Source organism: Rhinatrema bivittatum, chromosome 1 (assembly GCF_901001135.1).
Source record: "Rhinatrema bivittatum chromosome 1, aRhiBiv1.1, whole genome shotgun sequence".
Taxonomy (NCBI): Eukaryota; Metazoa; Chordata; class Amphibia; order Gymnophiona; family Rhinatrematidae; genus Rhinatrema; species Rhinatrema bivittatum.
Window position 1 is genome coordinate 585,462,894 of NC_042615.1, and position 23,607 is coordinate 585,486,500.

The 23,607-nt window shown below is 40.7% G+C and overlaps 1 protein-coding gene across 4 annotated transcripts in view; it reads left to right on the forward strand.

The window, feature by feature from the left end:
* The window catches only part of SYK (spleen associated tyrosine kinase), a 195,530-nt gene that overhangs the window by 96,350 nt on the left and 75,573 nt on the right, over positions 1–23,607 (forward strand). For all 4 annotated transcript variants that reach the window (XM_029618695.1, XM_029618722.1, XM_029618714.1 and 1 more), the window contains exons 4-6: positions 14,291–14,429; positions 16,233–16,314; positions 21,953–22,002. In XM_029618695.1, the coding sequence (XP_029474555.1) occupies positions 14,291–14,429; positions 16,233–16,314; positions 21,953–22,002 (271 nt within the window). The remainder of the gene's footprint in view (positions 1–14,290; positions 14,430–16,232; positions 16,315–21,952; positions 22,003–23,607) is intronic.

A 23,607-nucleotide genomic window follows, 5' to 3' on the forward strand; every position in this document is an offset into this window, starting at 1 on the left:
GGGGTACATTGGCTGCCAATGGAATTCAAATTATAATTTAGGATCATCTCACTTATATTCAGATGCCTGTATACATCAACTCCACCATACTTGGTGAGCCTTCTGCCATACTATACTCTGAGAAGCAGCCTTAGATCACCTCAGCAGGCTCTTTTGATTATTCCTCCTCCAAGGGAGGCCAGGTTGACCGTGACATGACAGAATGCATTCCCTTGCCTCTGCTCACTTTTGTTCTGTGGTAAATGTGGTGAGAAACACACCATGCATCTTTTAGTTAAAAAAACAAACCCCAAAAAAACCCCTGAAGGCGTGGCTTTATAACCCGACATTTAGCCAGCAGAATCCTGGAGGGATAGAGTGTGTGTGTGTGTGTGTGTATATGTATATGTATATATATATATATATATATATATATATCTATTAGATAAATGAGACTTGACCGACGTGCTGCAAATGCGCAGTAGAGAGCAGCTCTACTGTGCATGTGCGGGCGAACACGTCGGTCAGAGCAGAGCGTCAGCTCTTTGAAAACATGGCAGCAGGGGCGGCGAGGAGTGGTGGCAGCGGTGGTGAGGAGCGGTAGCAAGGAGCAGTAGCTGTGGCGCGCGCGAGGGAGGGAGGGACCTCCCTCGGAGATCTTCCGTTTGTGCCATCCGAAGGGGTTGTGAATGAGCTGAGAGAGGGGGAATTACTGAAGGGAGGGAGGGGGGGAGTGACGGAGGGGGCAGTGACTGAGGGGAGGGAGGAGAGAGTGTTTGAGAGGAGGGAGAGAGAGGAGGGGGGAGGGAGGAGGGAGGAGGGAGTGACTGAGGGGAGGGGGGAGGAGAGAGGGAGGGGGAGGGAGGTGAGAGGGAGAATAGAGGGTGGGAGAATGAGAGGGAGGGGAGGGGGAGGAAATGGATGGAAAAAAAAATTTATGTAGCCCGTTGTTACGGGCTTAACGGCTAGTATATATATATGCAGATACATAATTTTAGTCATTGTTTGTGTAAATGGTGCGTGTGCTGGTATTTATGCTTGTATATGCCTGTCAATTTAAAAATGTTTGTTCTTAATTATAATTTGGTTTGTTGTATTCACATTCAGGCTAGTCATCGAAGAAATAGAAATAAAATAACTGGAAATGGTTCAGTCAGCTAAAAGTATTCAAATTACTATTGAAGTTTCTTCATGGTCTACTAGTTAGAACCCAGCTGCAGTCATCTTATCAGTATGGACCCAAATAATTTGCTTCTTTATAGATTCCCAACTGTTGGAATCTGATGATTATAATTAAGGATGCACATTTATTTTAAACAAATGTCTTTCCTGAACAAAATCAGTCATTTTGGTTTGTTTTGTAAAATACAAAACAAATCATTATGGTTCTGAAAATCTCCAAAATTTTTGGCTTTATTCATTTTGGAAAATAGCATGCACTATGTGCAAATAGTGCACACTATCTTTAAATAGTGCTTACTTTTTCTGAAATTAAAAAAAATATATGAAAAAACCCTGAAATGAGATTTGGCCAAAAAAAAAAATGGTTGAATACAAATCTAGCAAATTAAGCCAAAAAGTTTGGCTGCGTACATCTTTAATTATTATCATCTTGTCATGCCAGTTTGCACCCAGATAATTTGCTGTCTCATAGCTTGTTAAAAGAATTGGGCATATCTGCAGGCTCTGCATTCACAGACTTCACTGGTTTGGATGGGTAAATTAGATAGTCCATAATGGTCTTGCTCTGCCATCATGTTTCTATCATCTTCCCTCATACTATCACTGTAGGAGATATATATGTATGACTGATTAACTTTAACCTATACTACAAATAATTGGCTGTAGGTAGATCTATGATTTGAATCATTCTTCCACCATTCGGAAGGATAATAACTTGTTTGCCCTTTCTTCCCAATTACTATGGCTCTGTTAGGGATTTTTCTATAGTTAGCAGCTACAGCTCCAAGGCCCCACTAGTGAACAAAATGGATCTCAGAGTTCCAATTAAGACACTGACAAGTACTGTCCCCCAAGAATGTTTTTGTTGTTGTTAAATAAGCTCAATAAGAATGGTATTGCAGTTTATATGCAAATAGTAGTGAAACTATCCATATTTGGTCATGAAATAGTACAATTCCAAAAAATATATAGGGGTAGATTTTCAAACCCTGGCGCGCGTAAATCTCTGGGTTTACGCACTTGGATGGGCCTTATGCATGCTGAGCCAATTTTCAAACGGCCCAGCCATACGCGTAAACCCCGGGACGTGTGTAAGTCCCAGGGCCTAAAAAAAGGGGTAGTTCGGCGGGGCGAGGTGGGGTGGTCGGAGGGCGGGGCATGGCTAGAGGTGCCCGGCACAGCAGCCGGTGCACGCAGCTTGCTCCTACTCCAAGGCAGGAGCAAAAGGTGAAATTTAAAAATTTGGGCTAGTTAGGATAGGGATAAGAGGGAAGGCAGGATAGGGGAAGGAGAAGGGAGACTAGGTTAGGGGATTGGGAAGTTCCCTCCCAGTCCTCTCCTTAATTGGAGTGGACTGGGAGGGAACTGGGGAAGGCCCCAATGCGTCACCGTGCGAAAGTGGATCCCCTCCCCTTGCGTGCGCCAACCCGGCATTTTATAGCATGCGTGCACCAGCGCGTGCATGTATTAAAATTGCGCGTCCATGTGTGCCTTCCGTGTAGCGCGCGAAGATGGACACGCGCACATAGGTTTTGAAAATCTACCCTATACTGTATATCTTCACAAGGTTTCAGCAAGTAGTCAGTTACCATCTTTTTTCAATTTTCATTTTGTGATGGTGACTACTACTATTGGTGCTGTACTCATTCCATCTCTTCTCACTAAAAGCTATAACATAGCCAACAGGTTACTGAGATTTTCTTTCAGCATTGTTGATTTGCTGCTGTATAATTCCTTGGGCAATCAATGTGTATACTCTGCCTTTCTTGTAAGCAAATTCACACTGATAGCAAACTTGAACTCCCAAGGTTGTATTGTAGTAATCAGTTTTTTTCTTTAGATTTTTGCTTTTTCAAGTTTTCACACAGGGAATCCCTGAAGAATATGCTTCATTCCTTAGTGATAATTTGCTCTGTCTACTGTTTTTTAGTGACAGAAATCTAGGAAACACTTGTGGAATTCCTTATTCTCATTTAACCAAAGGGGAACTCTTTTTATCCCTTAATCCTTCCAGAGGTAAAGTTTCTAGACCTTTTAAACTAGTTCTGAAGAAGACAAATCGATTTATTTTCTGCATACTCCTTTTTTTCCTAGAAACAACTCTTGTTTTCTGATCTTCATCATCAACATCCTCCTCCTCCTCTTCAATGTTTATTTTCATTATGTGGTTCCAGTTGAGGAGTTCAAAGCATGTTTCAGCAATCTTAGGCATTACAGTTTAGTTGTTATATGTTACAGTACATATAGACTATGGTCAGGTATTATAAAAAGAATGGATTGGATATACATATTTCTAAATAAAGATAATACCAAATACAAACCCTTTTAGATACAGACTACAAAGCAGGGTTTAGTATGGTTACAGTAAAAAGGTTTAGAATGAGAGCTAGGGAGAATGAGGTTGGGGGCCTGGCTGGAGTCAAAGGCCATTACAATTAGACTGGTTTTCAATCATTTCCTTCCTGAGAAGGTTTGGTTTTTTTTCTAGTGATTGAGAGCTGGAATTCTTTAGGAGCTGGTATCATTAGCCAGTCTTGGATTAGCAAGCGCAATGGTTCATAGGCTATGAAAAGATTGAGCCAGTTGCTGGAGCTAGGTGGTGCCCAGCCTCGCAGGACCTTAAGTCAGGGCGAGGATTTTGAAAATGGTGCAATAGTTTGTTGGCTAACAGTATAGGGTTTTTAGGAGTGAGATGATAGGGACAATTTTATTTATTTATTTATTTATTTAATTTATTTGTTTGTTTTTATATACCGGTGTTCGATCTGGAATATCACATCGGTTTACATTGTAACTTGGTTTTAGGAAGGGGGGGGCCTTCCTATTTACATTATAACTTCGAGAATGCTTCTTATTTAACATTTTAAATTCAAATTCAGAGATAGTGCAAACAATAAAAATTAATCAGAAACGAGAACAATATGTCTTCAACATATAGTATGATATCACATGATTAATTCTAACAGTAGCTTTAGCAGCAACGGTAACAAACAGGAACAATGTTAAGACCAACAGGATGTGATGTGTCTTGGAATACAACAGCTTAAGTAATGTTATCTAGTATGGTTGTGATATAACTAAGATGGGATACAGCAAAGCGTTCTATCTATAGGGGTATTTTATAGAATAAAAACATAAATAATGTAGCTTACAGTGGTTCGGCAATGAATTCAATGAATGTCCATGAAGCGGAGGTAACTGTTTTTAGTGCCTGGTAAGGGTGGTATGGAGCGTATCAGGGTTTGGTGAAGATTAGTAAAGATGTCAGTAGATTGGATTAGAGGTATATATAATGAGAAGAAGTGATCAAGGGATAAATATAGCTGGCAGATTCAACGGGGAAGAGGTTGTAGATGGAAGGGGGCTGTGTGCTTTTGGCGTATGTGATGCATGAGAGGGGGGCGTCTTGTAGAAGGTGAGGAGGGAGGGGCTGGGGGGAAGAGGAGGGAGACGGGGGGACTGGGTGGAGCAAGAAGTACTTCTTAGTGGGGGAGAGGGGGGCTTATCATGGTGTAGAGAAGGCCTTACGGAAGAGCCATGTTTTGAGATTTTTTTGAAGGATTGTTTTGTAGGATCCAATCTTAGATATGTTGGTAAGTTGTTTCAGTGTGAGGGACCAGCTACGGATAGGGCGCGTTCTATTATTATAGTGAGGTGTGTTACTTTGGGTGAAGGGATTGGGATAAGTCCGGTGTTGGTGGAGCGGAGGTTCCTTTGAGGATTGTAAAAATAGAAGAAAGCATTTAGCCAGTTGAAATTGTCGTTATAGAGTGCTTTGTGGATGAGGGTGAGGACTTTATATTGTATTCAGAAAGGAATGGGTAGCCAGGGTAGGTTTTTGAGGATAGGTCAGATGTGGTCTGATCTTTTGCTGTTAGTGAGTAATCTTGCTGCAGCGTTTTGAAGCAACTGCAATGGTCTGAGGGTAGCTGCTGGTAGGCCAAGAAGGAGGGCATTACAGTAATCGAGTTTGGAAAATAAAATTGCTTGGAGGATAGTTCGGAAGTCATGGGTGTATAGGAGAGGTTTGATTCTTTTTAGAATTTGCAGTTTGAAGAATCTGTCTTTTATTGTAGAATTGCTATGAATTTGGAAGTTTAGTTCATTATCTAGGAAGATGCCTAGATCTTTGGTAGTGGAAAATATTTGAAAATGGTGCAATAGTTTGTTGGCTGCCAGTATAGGGTTTTTAGGAGTGAGATGATAGGGACAATTTTACTGGCGTTTAGCATCATTTGAGTTGCTGCATTCTGTATGAGTTGCAGCTGGTAATTGAGTATTCTTAGGCAACACTCAATGAAGAGGGAGTTGCAGTATCCATTCTGGAGATTGTTCAGGCCTGGACCAGTGTTTTTTGGTTTTTTTCAACTATGACAACTAGCCCCTGTGTTGGAGAAAAAAAAGATCTATGCTAATTCATGCCTTGGTCATAAGTAGATTCGACTATTATAATTCTTTGCTGGTTGGACTACCAGAAACAAAGATTTGTATAAGCTTCAGAAGTTCAGCAGCACACTTATTATTTATTTGTTTATTAAATTTATGGCATATATCTCCAGCTATAAATGCTTTTCACTGGCTCCCTGTTCAGAATCAGTCAATTGAAAATTATGCCATTGATATAACATTGTAAAGCAATGAGGGAATTATTTGAGAAGGTATTTAAAATTGTATATTCCAGGAAGATGTTTGAGCTCAGAGAAATATACATTATTTTATGCACTGTTTTTCATACAGAACTAAACTCCCAGAAAGCCAGAAAAATAGATATTTCATGTATTATACTTCTTTGATATTGTTCACCAAGTTCAATGCATAAAATTACAGAGTACAAATTTTTCACAAAATTGGAAGAAGGGACCTTGTAAAAATTGCTTTTAGGAGAAAGAAATGTTTAGGGTAGAGAGTTAATGTAGATTGATTTTAATGATATTTTATACTTTTGGTTGATTTAATGTGTTATTTTAATTTTCTGTATTTTTATTTGTATTGGTTTTAGGGGGTCAGCTTTTAAAGCTAGTGCACGCGAAAAGGGACATTTCACGCTGCCGCTGTGTTTTAGAAAATATAGGCCTTAGTGAGTTGTATGATTGCTATATTATCTCTTATTATATGTTACTATAATCTGCCACAAAGACATGGATGTAGGGGTGAAAATTAAGTCTAATAAATAAACAAAGCAGGTGCATAGAAAGTCCTTTTCTGATCTGAAATATTGAAGCCTTCACTGGAGTAGGAAGCTAGAACTTGGCCTGGGGGAGGAAGAGGGTAATTGGGACAAGGGACCCATCATCTTTGCTTTAGGGGTAAAGGGAGAAAGAAGTGGACTGTTGGATAACTGAGCCCCCAGCATCATTCTGTTTTTGGGGGGATATTGGGGTCACTGAACCCCTTCCTATTATTATGCACTAGGGGGAAGATGGGATTGCTTGGCCCTCACCAGCATACCATCATCAATCTGTTTTTTAAGGAAGAATTAGTGCACAATGGAACCTTGTTATTTCTGCATGGGTGGGGGATGTGCTGTGTTAGAGTGATGAACTCCTACATGCTAACCACATTTGGCTATTTAGCATGTGAGATTTTTAGATGGAAATAGAAACTTTTATGCTTTAGCATGCACAGTAAGAAGTTAAGGTCTTATTCAAGGCAGGAATTATAATTTTGATATTAGTTTAGCACACTGTACATAACATATAAAGGAGAGCATACCATGGTATTTCCATGCACATGCTAACGCCTTATTTACATCTGACATCTCTGTTTACATATGCATTGATGCTATTTTTAGCATTCTCGTGCTAACATCTTCTAATTTTGATTTAGCGTGCGTGTGTAGTCGTTATTGCATGGTTTGCTATTTGTAGCATATGCAAAATGACCTTAACTTGCACACAATGCCGTATGGTACAGACCCTTATCTTTCTTCTTGATGACATAAAAGGTTTCATAACATACAAAGATTTCAGTTTTCTCCAGGTCTAACATGGCCACTAGAATTTTGTATTACAAGAGCAATGAAAATTAATCATTAGATTTTTATGTACTTTGATATAATGACTGTGTGTTTATTTTTATCGATTATTAATAAACAAATGATTCTATGGAATTTCAGCCATGCTCGGCAAGAAAAACAAACAACAATATGTTTAATGGTGGAAGGCAGCCTTCCAGTGAGTTGCTATGGTTATGTTACAGATCAGTGCAAACTGACATTGATCAAGAGTTAGCAAGTGATACACACCACAAGATTTCCTTCTTCCTTTTCTTGCCTTCATTTACATTGCAGGAAACAGTCACCCGGGAGATGAAATCTGTTGAGAGTTTTGCTGAGATCAGAAATACTTTGTCACAGTTGATGTGCCTCTGCTCTCCTTTTTTGCTATGTTCTGCATTAGGTCATGTTCCTGCTACTTCACAGGACATTTTAGGAATACTGTAATAATTCTGCTGTGATGTGCGTTATATGTACTTTTTTTTTTTTTTATGAATGCTTTTATGTTGTTCATTACCTATAGCTTTGGATGCAAGCATCACCTAAATTAATTCAATAAATAAATAGATAATAAATAAAACAAAATGGACTTCTTGATTAATAGTCTAATAGCTTCAAAAGTAAGCTGTAAGTAGCATTTTATTGAGGAAACAGTACTGCATTTCCTGTTTTAACTTATGGAAACTCGTGTTTCTCCCTAATAGACATCAGTCCTTCTGTTTTGGAAACTGCATATTTTAGCTCTTAATGTGACTTGTGGAACCGAGTGTGCGCTGCCTTGGTAGAACTTCTGCTTTTTTCAGGATCATTATTCAGGGCAGCTTGTTGAGTCCGCATGTTGCTACTTAGGACAAGAAAAACTTTCCAGGTTCTCTTAATGGTGCCACTATTCACTTACAGAAAAGGAAAAAATAAGAGGAAAATCTAAGATAAGGTTCTAATTGTAGGTTTTAATTGAGATTAACATCTGTACAAAATCAGTTTTCTGTTCTTTCAGTTCATCACTGGCAGCTGCAAGATAGAGGCACTGGAAAAAATAAAATTTAATATTGGAAAATGACTTTCAGGATAATTTTAACTGCAATCCATGTTATGTACAAGAATGGCTCCAGTCTGGCTCAAATCCAAATTGCATTTGGCCCACATTTAAGTTACAGCAATTTTCACAGAACACAATGACACTTATTGTATCCTAAATAGTTCAACCAAATTCTAAAAGGTAAGTGCGAACAATCTGAGGTTACATAGGGAAGGAAAAACAAAGGAAAAGATAATGAAATTAAGCAAAACATTCATAATTCTATCTTTTCCTCCATCTTCTCTTACCTAGTGCTCCCCAAAAAATCATCTTCTTTTCCCTGAATAACTGGAAAATGAAACTGACTAGGTTTTTTTCACCTTACTGTTTTGTTCAAGCCGTGATGCATCATAAGTTACAAACAATCAAATTCAATCCAGGTAGATCAGAAAATCATTTCAAAGTACAAGCCAGCATGATGTTTTCTGAGCCAAGACACAAGATTCATGTATTTATTTATTTAACATTTTTTATATACCGACAATCGTTTTCAATATCTTATCGGTTTACAGAGAAAGTAATGCAGCACAGGCTTTACATTAAACATGGAACATTGAGTCAACGAACGTAATGGAGTAATACAGCTTAATAAATGTACATATGCGGGGAGCAACACTGAAACATATTTATAGTTGCAGGTAGTGAGGTAGTAACTAGAAACATTACAGTTACAGGTAGAGAGATAGTGAAGTTAAGTGAGACATGGGGAGGGGGGAGCAGCGTGGAGAAGGTATAGGGTGGCAAAAGGCTAGAGGGAAGGAAGCAGGAGTGGGTGTGGTTGGGGGGGGGGGGGGAAAGGCTAATGGGAACAGGGGGGAAGAGGTCTATAAGGGATTAAGGAAAAGAAGATCATGTAAATGCTTGCTTGAAGAGCCAGGTCTTAAGATTCTGCTTACATTTCTTAGGGCATTGTTCCTGGCGAAGATTGGGGGGCATTTTGTTCCAAAGAGTAGGACCAGCTAAGGAGAGAGCACAGTCAGCAGTGCATTTAAGCTTTGTAGCTTTGTGTGAGGGAGTGTGTAAGGTTGCCAGATGCTGGTTTCTGGTGGGTCTGCTCGGGGTGCAAAGTTGAAAATGTTCATTAAACCAGGACAAGTTTTTGGTGAGAAGGGATTTATGGATGATATTTAGGGACTTGTAAAGTATTCTGGAAGAGATTGGCAGCCAGTGCAGTTGTTTGAGTACAGGCGTGATGTAGTCATTCCTATGGGCATTAGCGAGGATGTGGGCGGCCGAGTTTTGGAGCATATGAAGTGGTTGGATAACATTTTTGGGGAGGCCTAGTAGTAGGGATAGCAAAAAAAAAAGGGACCAGCTAGTATCAATTATAATCCCTCAAAATTAGCTAGCTGTAAACATACCACAAATCAATTCTGGTGAAATACTGTTAATAACCAACTTTATTTGAAACGTTATTATTTAAATATTTTTCTAGTTTTTCTTGTTTTTATTTTGAAGAGACATAGACCTCAGCACTGGTAAAACAGGTTAATTAACCAAGTTTTTTGAAAACCAGTAAACTCAATCATGGGTCTTCAAATTTGTCTCTTTTTTTATTTTTTATGATTAAAACATGTCTTCTGATTCTTGAAGAAAATAAACCTTCATTCCTCATATAGTGCATTATAAATACTGCCACATGACAATGTTGGAGTGGTAATTAAAGTTCGTTTGTTATTTGCATTGCTTCTGCAGGAATACACTTTGAAACCGCTGACCAACTCGTTAATCGTTGCAGCGGCAAAAGTTTTTCAACTGCTAACTTACGCACTATTCCGAAAATTTGTTCCAGAATTAATTTATTGGTTTGAAGCCCATATTAATAGATTTTTTATCACAACATAGACGAAACTGATTGTTTAAATCTCTGTCTTGAAAAATGAAATGTTGCACGAATTTTTTCACAACATAGATGAGACTGATTCTTTAAATATCTGTCTTGAAAAATAGACTGTTGCACTTATCTTTAAGACTCGCGGCCACTTTCTTTCATGCCTAGAGCGAGTCTGTGCTAAAAGTCCCCGCCAACGTTAACGTTTCGCAGTAACGCTTCCTCAGGGCGAGTTCTATGAATCAAAAATTATTAAATCATGAGTTCAACAATGCAAATTTTAAGCCGTCTTTTCATTTGTTATTTTACTTACAAAACAAGCTGTGATGAACGCCTACGGGCTTCTTACTGCCGGTTAACATGGCTCTACTTGTTTTATAGTACTTCCAAGTTTTGAATAGTGACCAATCAGACTCCACGTTTCTGACGTACCTGACGTGTCAACGTGACTACGTTCTCAATTTTTTGCCTTGCAACTCCGGCGTCTGACGTCAGAATTTAAAGGGAAATAATCGCTACAAAGATCAAATTCTCAGTATATTTCAACATTGATTTTAAACTGTTTGAAATTTGTATGTATGATGAACATTCTATAAAATTTATCTGATCAAACTGTTCCATTCTATTTTACTGTTCAGTCCCATAGGCTCCTCTGAGCTCAACTTAAAAATCCACTCCTGTTCTCTTGTATACAATATTCTTTCTCTATTTCCACCTCTGACATCTGCAGTAATATGATCAATAGCGAACCAGCGCAATTCATGTGAACCGTGATTTTTCAATAAACAGTGTTCCACGATTGGTGCTGTAATTCTTTTATTTCTCAAACAGCTTTTATGCTCACTTATACGTGTACTTAAATTTCTACGTGTTTGTCCCACGTATAGTTTTTTACAAGGACACAGAATAATGTAGACGATGTAATTAGTCTGACATGTTGTAAAGTGATGTATCTTGAAAATATACCTGGTCAGATCGCACTTGTATTCTTTCAGTTCCAAAGTTTGACTGCAAATTTTGCAGTGTCCACATCTATAATGACCTTTCAAAACTGTACCATCCAATGTCATAGAACTGGCACTTTTCCCTTTTAATGTGGAGGGACATAAGATTTCTTTGAGGTTTTTCCCTCTTGAAAAGGCCGCTCTAAATTCCAGGTTTTCTAATCCAGGTATTAATTGGATAAGATGCCAATGTTTATGTATATTTTGAATGATCTTCTTAGACATTGGAGAATATTTTTTTACACACGTTACCATGTTGACATCTTCTTCCTTAGGAATTGAATTTAACAAAGCTTCTCTGTCATAGAAAAGTGCTCTCTTGAATCCGTTAGTAATACTTTTTTTGGATAGCCCCTTATCTTCAACTCTTTACCTAATTGTGTCGCCTGATTTTTATAGATAGCTGTGTCTGAGCAATTCCGCCTGTACCTCAGAAACTGAGAAAATGGTAAACTGTTTTTTAGAGGTACGGGGTGTGCACTTTGATAGTGCAACATCGTGTTTCTGTCAGTGGTCTTCTTGTAGACGCTTGTCATTAAAGACCCGTCTTCAGTTTTTTCAACTAGAACATCTAGAAAAGATATCTTTTCAAAATGATAAGTCAAAGTAAATTGAATCTTATCATCACATGTATTCAGCCATTTAAAAAAAGATTTTAATTCTATTTCATTACCACTCCATAAGATAAAGATGTCATCAATATATCTTTTATATAAATAAATTTTAGTACCAAATGGTGAATGTTGTATCCAATCTTGTTCAAATTCGGCCATGAAAAGATTAGCCAAAGAGGGAGCCATCGTGGCTCCCATTGCGGTTCCTGAAATTTGTTCGTAATATTTTTGTTGGAACATAAAAAATTTTTTGGTTAATGCTATAGTGGCAAGCGTCATAAGAAAATCACTAGGTATCCTATGTGGCCGATTCCTTTTCTCCAAATATGTCTTAATGATTCTTAAAGCTTCATCTTGTGGAATTGAAGTGTAGAGGGATTTGATGTCGAGAGTGACTAACCATTTGTCAGCAATCTCCTCCTTAACGTCTTCCAAGATTTTGAGAAAATGACTTGTATCTTTGATATATGATTCAATTGTGGGTACAAAATCCTTAAGAAAACAGTCAATGAATCTTGATAACGGTTCTAATAATGAATCATTAGAGGATATAATCGGACGTCCTGGTGGATTGTCCAATGTTTTATGGACTTTTGGAAGAACATATATTGTAGGAACTTTCAGATGTTGGGGGTTTAAAAAGTTGTATTCTTTCAATGTAAGAAACCCCATTACTTTGGCATGTTCCGTATGTCTTTTGATGATTTTTTGTAATTCACTCGTGGGATTACTTGGTAGTTTACGGTAAATGGTTGGATCTTCAATCTGTCGATAAATTTCCTTGACATAGTCTTCTTTATTCATGATGACAATCGAGCCGCCCTTGTCAGCCTCCAACAGGGGTCCCGGAGCGACCTCCTACACTCCGGCCATCCAATGCCAGTACTCAAAATGGTGCCGATAGCCTTTGCCCATACTATGTCACAGGGGCTCAACCCTCTTAAGGAGACAAGCATGGCTTTTAAAATATTATTAACCTTTAGTGTTCTAGAGAAATATAGGGTAGAAAGTCATCGTTTGTGCTGGTGGAATGGAAGCATCTTTCTGAAGCTATTAGGGTGCAGTCTAAAGGTAAGCACTTCACTAATAGATATATTTAGTTCTTTTAAGTATTACCTCAAAATTCCAAAAGCAACAATTTTTTTTTTAATATTGCTGTAGTATCCCAAGGGTAAACAACACAATACATATCTTCAGATAAAGACTGCAATATATTCAGAAGTCATATTCCTATCCTGAAGCTCAGCACTCATTAGATGATGTAATGAAGTCATGGGCATCACCTGAATATTTTAAGTTATTGGTTTTCCTGACCTATTTTTTTCAATTAATTATACTTGAAATCCTGGAAAAATTGTATGTAGCAAGAGTGTAAAGTTTGTTTATTTCTTTTTAATTTATTTAACATCTCTTTTATACCGATATCCGTTCGCACATCGCATCGGTTCACAGTGAACAAACAACTTTTGGGCAGTGCCCTTACATATAACAGAAATCTTGGTGAACTAGGAAGAATATAAATAACTTTTGGGAGGAGCCCTTACATATAACAAGCATCAATGGGTAGATGCGATGGAATAGAACTATAACTATAACTATATACATGAAAGTGCACAGTACAAAATCATCAGACATAAGGCGTTCATAACAAAATATCAGTGTAACATTCATAGGGGGTTTTTTGTAATAGGGGGTGAGATGGAGTAGGCTTGCTGAAAGAGCCAGGTTTTAAGTTTCTTTTTGAAAGTGGGGGTATATGTCTCTATGCGGGGGGTATATGTCTCTATGCGGAATATGTCAGACCGATACAGTAAAGTGCGCTCCGGCGGAGTGCACTGTTAACCCGCGGTTGGACGCGCGTTTTCCACGCACTAGCTTTACCCCTTATTCAGTAAGGGGTAATAGCGCATGGAAAATGCGCGTCCAACCCCCCCGAAACTAATAGCGCCCGCAACATGCAAATGCATGTTGATGGCCCTATTAGTTATTCCCACGCGATTCAGAAAGTAAAATGTGCAGCCAAGCCGCGCATTTTACTTTCAGAAATTAGTGCCTATCCAAAGGTAGGCGTTAATTTCTCTCGGCACCAGGAAAGTGCACAGAAAAGCAGTAAAAACTGCTTTTCTGTACACCCTCTGACTTAATATTATGGCGATATTAAGTCGGAGGTCCCAAATGTAAAAAATAATTTAAAATAAAAAAATTTAAAATCAGCCCGTGGCTTGCGGGTTGAAAACCGAAAGCTCAATTTTGCCGGCGTATGGTTTCCGAACCTGTGGCTGTCAGCGGGTCCGAGAACCGACGCCGGCAAAATTGAGCATCAGCTGTCAAACCCGCTGACAGCCGACGCTCCTTTTACCGCGGGCCCTAATTAGCATATTTTTATTTACTGTATCGCGCATACAGGACACTGGCCTGTGTGCGCGCCGGGAGAGCGGGCGCTTGCACGCTCTCCCGCGTTCCTTTCTGTATCGGCCTGGGTGGTTGTAAAAGAGGCAACTGCATGCTAATGACAGAATATTATAAAACAGTTTTAATCTTAATAAGATGTAACTGGGACACATAAAACTGATACATTTCCTGTGTGCTTATTTTTTTTTTTTAAAGAATCAGAGAAAAGGACAATAATGGATCCTATGCCCTATGCTTGCTCAGTGAGGGAAAAGTTCTGCATTATCTCATTGAGAAAGACAAAACAGGGAAGCTATCTATCCGCAGCGGGAAGAAATTTGATACTCTTTGGCAGGTACGGTATGTGTAATAATAACAACTAAATGGTGAAAGGAAATTTTATAAACTATGGAGTCAATATTTAAAACTGAATGTTTTGGCTAACTTACCTGGGATGTTTTGAAGCATAGCCTTGCTGCTGAATATCTCCCCAAAAAATCTTCGCTTAGCCAGATAAGTTTTATATCCCGTTAAGTTTAGACCTGCTATTGAGCTGGTCTAACTTATCTGGTTAACTTAATCGGATAAGTTTGGATATTGTTGCTTTTGCAGCTAAGTTAACCGGATAATTAGCAGCACCCCCAATCCACTCATTTCCTCCTCACAAGATTTCCAGCTAACTACTTAGCCGGATATTCATTATTCAGCGGCCACCACTTAGCCAGATAAGTCACTACTAATCCAGCCATGTAGGACTCAATATCAGCCTCCAAGAGCCTAAGGCAGGGTGGAAAATTCAAATCTTCAAGGGTCCCTGATCGGTCGTGTTTTATGATTGTTCCTAATAGATATCGATGAGATAGATTTGTATGCACACTGCCTCAATTGTATGAAATCTATTTCATGCAAAATCATTAGCACTATCCTAAAATTCTGGCTAAACAGTGGCCCTGGAGGACTAAGACTGCCCACCGCTGGCTTAAGGTATAGGAAGATCATGACAGGTGGCTTGTCCAGACCAGTATTGCCACTACCCCATCTTCCTGCTCATGCCAGAAAAATATGAACATTTCTCAGTTTCTCAGAAAAGTTTCTTTTAGGTGGTCAATTCACCCTTCTCCTTCTGGCAGCTTTGGCATCCAGGCAGAGATCAGCAGCTGAATATTGGACTCTTCTGAATATCTGTTGTCATAAATGATAGCAGTTGCTGGTAGGCCAAAAAAAAACAAGTGGCGTGATGGGGTGGTGTCGCTCCCATTCCACTTCCTCCGTCTTATAATTTAGTAGCTGGAGCCCATTGTTTCACCTTAACATCAACCTCCACTGATAAAAGGGGCCATTTGACTTCTGTCTGGTGTGCTATTATATTAAGCAAAATTTATTTGCCAGGGCCCAAATAAGGATTTTTGGAGCAAGCAGCAAGTGAATTCCACCTGTATTCTTCATTACAAGGCTTCTCTCCACCAGTGCTTACACTCATAAAGGGTTATTCACCCATTGATATACTGTAGGTGGCTTTTATATTCCTCCCCATATTATGCTGTACCCAAAATAAATTTAGACCCGCTTAAAGAATGAGTGACTCTGCTACATCTTCCTTTTTCCTGGTAAGGGCCTACTATTGGACCAAAGTTGGACCAATGACACACAAAAACAAGACAAGACAACATTGTAGATACCATCCCAGCATGCCAGAGAGAGATGGACGCATATGAATATACACTTGCAGATACACACAATGGATTATGTGATGGATAATGACAGGCACTACCACAACAATTTTGCATGTTTAGAAAGCAATAATGAGTCTCATGCATATGGAAATGAGGCAGCTATTGCATTCCATGGCTTGGAATAGTATGGGTCTGAAATGCTTCATTATGAGGGCAGTTTTTTCCAAAACCCATTTACCTGCATAAATAATACACCCTGCCCAAAAAAGCATTTGTAGTGGGATATTTTAGGTTGTTAATTTTCTCATAGGGATTTTTATTTCTGTGTATAATGTATATATATGTAACTGAGATTTTTTAGAGAGAAAGCTAGAGTGAAAATAAGGTCATCTAGTCATGCTATATATTAACATCTTCAGTTTCACTGTTTGCATTCTTTTCTGCCATTTTTAAACTCTTCATTCTTTTGCCATTTTTTTCTCCAGTTAGTTGAGCACTATTCATACAAAGCAGATGGGCTAGAAAGGGTCCTCACGTTCCCATGTCCACAGCTTGGATTAAATAATAGTAAGTATTTTTTTGACTGTTTGATGAGAAATGATTATAGGCACACTCATTTTAAATATATTTTAAAGAAAATAATTGCTTATTTTTTATTGAGGATGCAAGTATACTGCATGCACTGTTAAGATTCATTAGTCACAGAATTTAATGAAGCTTTCATATCATGTTTAAAATATTTCACTCCATCATAGAATATCTATGTTACCAAATACAAAAATTAAGATGTATGCAGTAGCCCTGATGCAGATCCCCATGCTGCAGAAAAGGTATGATCAGGAAGAAAGAAATGTTTGGAATAAAGTGAAGAGATTCTAAGCAGATGAACTTTTAAAACTAATTATTCCTGATGCAGTCTTTCACCCATTCCGCATTAAAAAAAAAAAATAACCAAAAGGCTTTTTGAAATGTCTACAAATAAATAAGTGGAATGTCAACTAGTGCTGGCAATTTACCCCAGTAAAAAATCCAAGCTAAACATTTTTTTTCATCTCACTTTAAGGCTTTGTCAACTTAGAATTTTTTTCTCCCTGTGGACTACAGCCTCATAAAATATCTGAAGTCAGAAATTTGGTTGCGTGTGCATGTTATAAAACCGGGCGTAGATTTGTGCGTGTCGGATTGAGCGCACAAATCTACACCCATGCGTAGATTACAAAATCTGGCCCTATTTGTGTAAATATGGATCCACAAGTTACTGCACATGTAAGAAAAAGATGTGCCTGTTGTGGGAGTGGACCCTTGGTCTGAGATGGAGTTGGTGCAACCCATAGGGAGGAGCTCTGTAGATTCCCACAATCGGCAAGCAGAGCTGGTTGGAGCAGAGGCCCAACAGGAGCTTCACCAATACCAGCCCTCGTTCCCCTTAGGTTGAGCCTTTAGGTGCTAGGGCCAGCTGGACTTAGACATGGGCCTCTGAGGAGATACAGATCTATTGCGTAGGGTATTACAGGCCAGCATGGAGAAAAGCAGAGTCAGTACAAGCAGTGGTCAGGGCAGGTGGCAAGCAGCAGAGAATGGTTCAGGCTGTTGTCAGATGCAGGCGGAGTTCATTCAGTGTCATGGTTCAGGCAGAGGTCTAGGCAGGCAAAGTTCAAGCAAGTCAATGAGCAGGCAGTGGTCAAAGGCAGATGTAGGTCAAGCAGCTTCAAGGAACAATCCAAAGTCAAAGCCAGGAGTCTAATCCGAAGGGGTGAGGAGAGGAGGAACAGCAGGATAGACAAGACACTAAAGACAGACAAGTGGAAAAGACCACAAAGAAGAACTCAGGAGACCAGATTTGTGAGGGAACCAGAAACAGGACACAGGAAGTCAATTAGACACATAGCGGAACAGGAACCACGCGGCAAGGATCAGGAACCAGGAACACAGAGGCAAACCACTACTCCAATGGAGTCAATCTATTGCCAAGGCAAGGAACAACAACAGGAGTGACCTCATGTACCCCTCAGGCAATGATGTCATCAGGCAGTGCCAGCCCTGTTTCCCAGCACTAGCCCTTTAAGAAGGGCAGGATTGACATGCGTGTGCACCTAGGAGTGCCTGGGAATGATGCAGTATCGAAGGCTGGCTGAGAGCAGTGGTCTGTTGCTCTGGGGAGGGGGGGAGGTCAAAGCAGCATAGGAGCTTCCAGGAACAGAAGAGGAGGACAGCTTGCGGCAGGCTGCTGCATGCATTTCAAGGAGTCTCCCTTGGCATCTGCTGGGACCGGCTTGGGACCGGGAATGGAGATAAGAGTGACTGGTCGTGTGATAGACTCGCAACCTGTTGAACAAAACAGTACCCTCTCCTCTAAACCCCCCCAGCAGGTTTGAGTTTCTTGGCACATGATGCATGAAATTTCTTCAGGAGGATTTTGTCCAATATATTGGAAGCAGGCTCCCATGTATTCTCCTCCATGCTGTACTTTTCCCATTATGTGAGGTATTCCTACCACTTGGTTCGACGTCTGATGTCCAGAATTTCTTCCACCCGATAGGTAGCATCTTCTTCAGAGGATAACACTTGAGGCTCAAGAAGTTTCTTGGAGGGCCACGTGAGAACTAAAGTCTTGAGAAGGGAAACGTGAAATATGTTGTGCATTACTAAGGAAGCTGTTAGGAGCAACTTGTAGGTTACTGGGTATTAGAGATGTGAATCAGAACTGAAATCCAAATCGATTCTGGTTCCGATTCACATCTATAGAGATGTGAATCTGAACTGAAATCTGAACCAATTCTGGTTCCGATTCCCCTCTCTACTGGGTATACCTGGTGGGTGATTTGGAAGAGTCCGATGTAATGGGTAGGGAGTCTCATGGTAGGCATCTGGAGTCGAATATGATGGGTGCTAAGCCAGGCCTTGACCCATAGCTTAAATTGTGATGCAGGTCTACAGTGGACATCCCTGGTTCTTTTAGATCTCTCTGCTGCCTTCTGAAGCATCTCCTCAGTATGGATCCAGAGTTTCTAGAGCTCCTGAGCAGTCATTTGAGCTGCACTTGAGAGGATTGTCAATGGAATTGTTTACAGGAGGGATGACTGTCTTCCATACACAATTTGAAAAGGGCTGATGTGTGAGTTGTGGGAAAATTCTGCCCATGGAAGGAGCGCAGCCCAGTTGTCTTGGTGATCATTCGCATAGGCTCTAAGAAAGCATTTCAGTGTCCTATTTGTCCCCTTGAACTGGTCATTAGCTTGAGAGTGGTATGCCGTCATTATAGTCAAGGTTCATGTTGAAATTTTTGCAGAGGGAGTGCTAGTACTTAGCTGTAAACTAACCCCCCCTGATCAGAAAAAGATAATTGGTGCAGGCAGAAGATGTGTTGAGTGAATAATCAGGCTAGCTTCAGCATCTTAAGAAGAGGGAAACATGAGCCATCTTTGAGAACTGGTTGACTTTGACTCAAATAATTGTTCAGCCGTTAGAGAGGGGGAGAACCACCACAAAACCAGTGGACACACAGGTCCAGCGTTCCATGGGGGTTGGTGACAGCTGTAACCCCCAGGTTCATCCCACTAAAGGTGTCTGCTGTGTGCAGGTGGGACAGGAGGCCCATACATGTAGGCCTAGACATATCTCTGTATTTGGGGCCATCAGTAGTATTGCTGGAGCAGCGCAAAAGTTCAGGCCCATTCAGGGTGATCTGCGACATGGGAATTATGGGACTACTTTAACACTTTTTCTCATAGTTTGCGTGGAACAACTTTCTTCCCTAGTGGAACAGTCATGGTGGAGGCCAGAAAAATCTGAGCTGGATTGATAATATGCCTGGGTGGATCCGGGGTGTCCCCTGCCAGGAAGGACCGGAAGAGGGCATATGCTTGGACGTTCTTGGTGGCTGGCCAATACCTCAATTCAAAGTTAAAACGTGTGAAGAACAGTGACCAGTGAGCTTGGCGAGTGTTAAGAACATAAGAAAATGTCATACTGGGTCAGACCAAGGGTCCATCAAGCCCAGCATCCTGTTTCCAACAGTTGCCAATCCAGGCCATAAGAACCTGGCAAGTACCCAAAAACTAAGTCTATTCCATGTTACCATTGCTAATGGCAGTGGCTATTCTCTAAGTGAACTTAATAGCAGGTAATGGACTTCTCCTCCAAGAACTTATTCAATCCTTTTCTAAACACAGCTACACTAACTGCACTAACCACATCCTCTGGCAACAAATTCCAGAGTTTAATTGTGCGTTGAGTAAAAAAGAACTTTATCCAATTAGTTTTAAATGTGCCCCATGCTAACATCATGGAGTGCCCCCTAGTCTTTCTACTATCTGAAAGAGTAAATAACCGATTCACATCTACCCGTTCTAGACCTCTCATGATTTTAAACATCTCTATCATATCCCCCCTCAGCCGTCTCTTCTCCAAGCTGAAAAGTCCTAACCTCTTGTCTTTCCTCATAGGGGAGCTGTTCCATTCCACTTATCATTTTGGTAGCCCTTCTCTGCACCTTCTCCATCACAATTATATCTTTTTTGAGATGCAGCAACCAGAATTGTACACAGTATTCAAGGTGCGGTCTCACCATGGAGCGATACAGAGGCATTATGACATTTTCCGTTTTATTCACCATTCTAGGACAGGGAACTACCTATTAGGGATGTGAATCGTTTTTTGATGATTTAAAATATCGTCTGATATATTTTAAATCGTCAAAAATCAGAGGCGATATATAATAGGAATTCCCCCGATTTATCGTCAAAAATCGTAAATCGGGGGAAGGGGGAGGGCGGGAAAACCGGCACACTAAAACAACCCTAAAACCCACCCCGACCCTTTAAAATAAATCCCCCACCCTCCCGAACCCCCCCAAAATGTCTTAAATTACCTGGGGTCCAGTGGGGGGGGGTCCCGGTGTGATCTTCCACTCTCGGGCCACGGGTGCGTTGATAGAAATGGTGCCGGTGCTACCTTTGCCCTGTCATATGACAGGGCAAAGGTAGCGCCGGCACCATTTTGGTTCCTGTCCCGTGACGTCACGAGCGTAGGAGATCGCTCCCGGACCCCCGCTGGACCCCCAGGGACTTTTGGCCAGCTTGGGGGGGCCTCCTGACCCCCACAAGACTTGCCAAAAGTCCAGCGGGGGTCCGGGAATGACCTCCTGCACTCGAAATTGTGTTGCCGTACGGCCGGTGCCATTTTGCAAAATGGCGCCGGCCATATGGCCATATTGCCGTATTGCAAAATGGCGCCGGCCGTACGGCAACACGATTCGAGTGCAGGAGGTCGTTCCCGGACCCCCGCTGGACTTTTGGCAAGTCTTGTGGGGGTCAGGAGGCCCCCCCCAAGCTGGCCAAAAGTCCCTGGGGGTCCAGCGGGGGTCCGGGAACGACCTCCTGCACTCGAATCGTGTTGCCGTATTGCAAAATGGCGCCGGCCAGATGGCCATTTTGCAATATGGCAACACGATTCGAGTGCAGGAGGTCGTTCCCGGACCCCCGCTGGACTTTTGGCAAGTCTTGTAGGGGGCAGAAGCTGGCCAAAAGTCCCTGGGGGTCCAGCGGGGGTCCGGGAGCGATCTCCTATGCTCGTGACGTCGGGGGACAGGAACCAAAATGGCGCCGGCGCTACCTTTGCCCTGTCATATGACAGGGCAAAGGTAGCGCCGGCGCCATTTCTATCAACGCACCAGTGGCCCGAGAGTGGAACATCACACCGGGACCCCCCCACTGGACCCCAGGTAATTTAAGACATTTTGGGGGAGTTCGGGAGGGTGGGGGATTTATTTTAAAGGGTCGGGGTGGGTTTTAGGGTTGTTTTAGTGTGCCGGTTTTCCCGCCCTCCCCCGATTTACGATTTACATGATATTTAAAAAAACAAAACTGTGACGATCCGATTCCTTCCCCCCCCAGCCGAAATCGATCGTTAAGATCCATCACACGATTCACATCTCTACTACCTATTGCACTCAATTATAACTCAGGCCTGGAAAGTCAAGTAATCATATCCAAAAAATTAACCAGTATAAACTTCCTACTGAACCTACAGAGCTCATAGACACATGAGCTCCATAGATTTTTATTTGTAAAACAATTGTGCTCTAAAGGTGCTTAATTTTTTTTTAGAAAGTACCAATATTTTCTCTTGTGCATCAGATATCACTTATGCATATTTACTGCTCATATAAAAATATAATGTTATATTTGTTCCTCTTGTATTGTAGGCAAAATTGATTTTAGTATCGCTCCTCGACCTCCTGGACACCACCCTGGGGTAAGTGGCACATACAATGGCTCTGTTTTGCTTGTAAAGAAACAGAAAAAGTCCTCTCTATCTTTAATACAGCAGTTTCTAAGCAGTTTAATAAGAAGAGGTCCAGAATGTGCATAACCATGCACAGCATACTGAAGTGCGATAGCTTAGGGGGTTATTTTACAACTCATGGACTTTTTGCATGCGAAAAACACCCTAATGCATACAAAAAGCACCATAACGCATGGTATAATGCTAATTTGGAAAAGGGGGAGGAGTTAGGGATAGAATGTATGTCATGCAATCTTTTTACAAATAGCATTTTAAGCTGTGGAGAGAGAAAGAGAGACTAGCTATGGCATTTCTAGTAGTTAGATATTTATACCTCTACAGGAAGCCCACCTAGTAACTCGAGGTGAGGTTTAGGTAGTAGTTTAGGGGTTAGGGGCCACTTTGACATGCTGAGTGAGACGTACAAACAGAATTGTACAATCTTGTGAAGATTTGATGACCTTCGGAGTAAGGAAACTCACACAAAGATGAGATTTGTACAATGTTTTCTCAACTAGCTTGATGTTACCCAGGTTGAGAGTCCATCAAGCTAGGTTGAGAGAACATTGTACAAATCTCATCTTTGTGTGAGTTCCTCACTCCAAAGGTCATCAAATCTTCACAAGAGTGTACTGTTCTGTTCGTGCATCTCACTCAGCATGTCAAAGTGACCCCTAATCCCAACACTACTACCTAAACCTCACCTCAAGTTACTAAACGGGCCTCCTGTAGAGGTATAAATACCTAACTACTGGAAGTGCCTCATAGCTAGTATCTCTCTTTCTCTCTCTCTTAGGAATTGCAACAATTGTGGTATTACTGCATAGTGGGAAAAGGTTATCCCACTCTGCAGTAGTACAACACACATTGTGATAAATAGGTTATTACTATAAAAGGTGTCCCTCTTCCTATCATATGCAATAGTTTGGTAAATCTAGCCCTTCACTGGAGTCAGAATCCAAATTTAACTCAGACACCAAGACAACCTGTGTACTTAGGATTTTTTTTTTAATGGGATATGCACTTGTGTTTTAGACTTTGGCTCAAAATGGTCTGCCTCGCCATTAATCTGACCCTTTCAGTACACTGTTTATCCTGATCATGTACCTTTACATGAGCACACTTGGACTTCTTTTTAGATCAGAGTAAATAAAAAGCCAGAGCAACAGTTTAATCTGAAAGGAGACAAATGTTTACAGTTTGTCATAAACCCTAGGGATGATTGACTACTTATATCTCATTCAATTATTCCTTTCCCATTCCAAATGGGAGTATAGGTCATAGTAGCTTTTCATTTGTGTTAGGATGTGTCAAGTCCTTTTCCTTTCCTTAAAGTTCTGTACATCAAACTCACATCGCAAAATAATTTACAACATTATTATGGAAATAAAGGGGGAAAACCATGCAAAATAAAACAAAAGTAGCCAAAAATAAGTATTGGAGGAACATTTCAGAAGACCCTGTCACAAGGCAATGAAAAGATGAAATAAATGAAACAATAAGCTGAGTCTCACACTTCCATCCCTCAGAGGGTACAGCACAAAATCAAGAAATCATAAAAAGCGTCATTGCTAA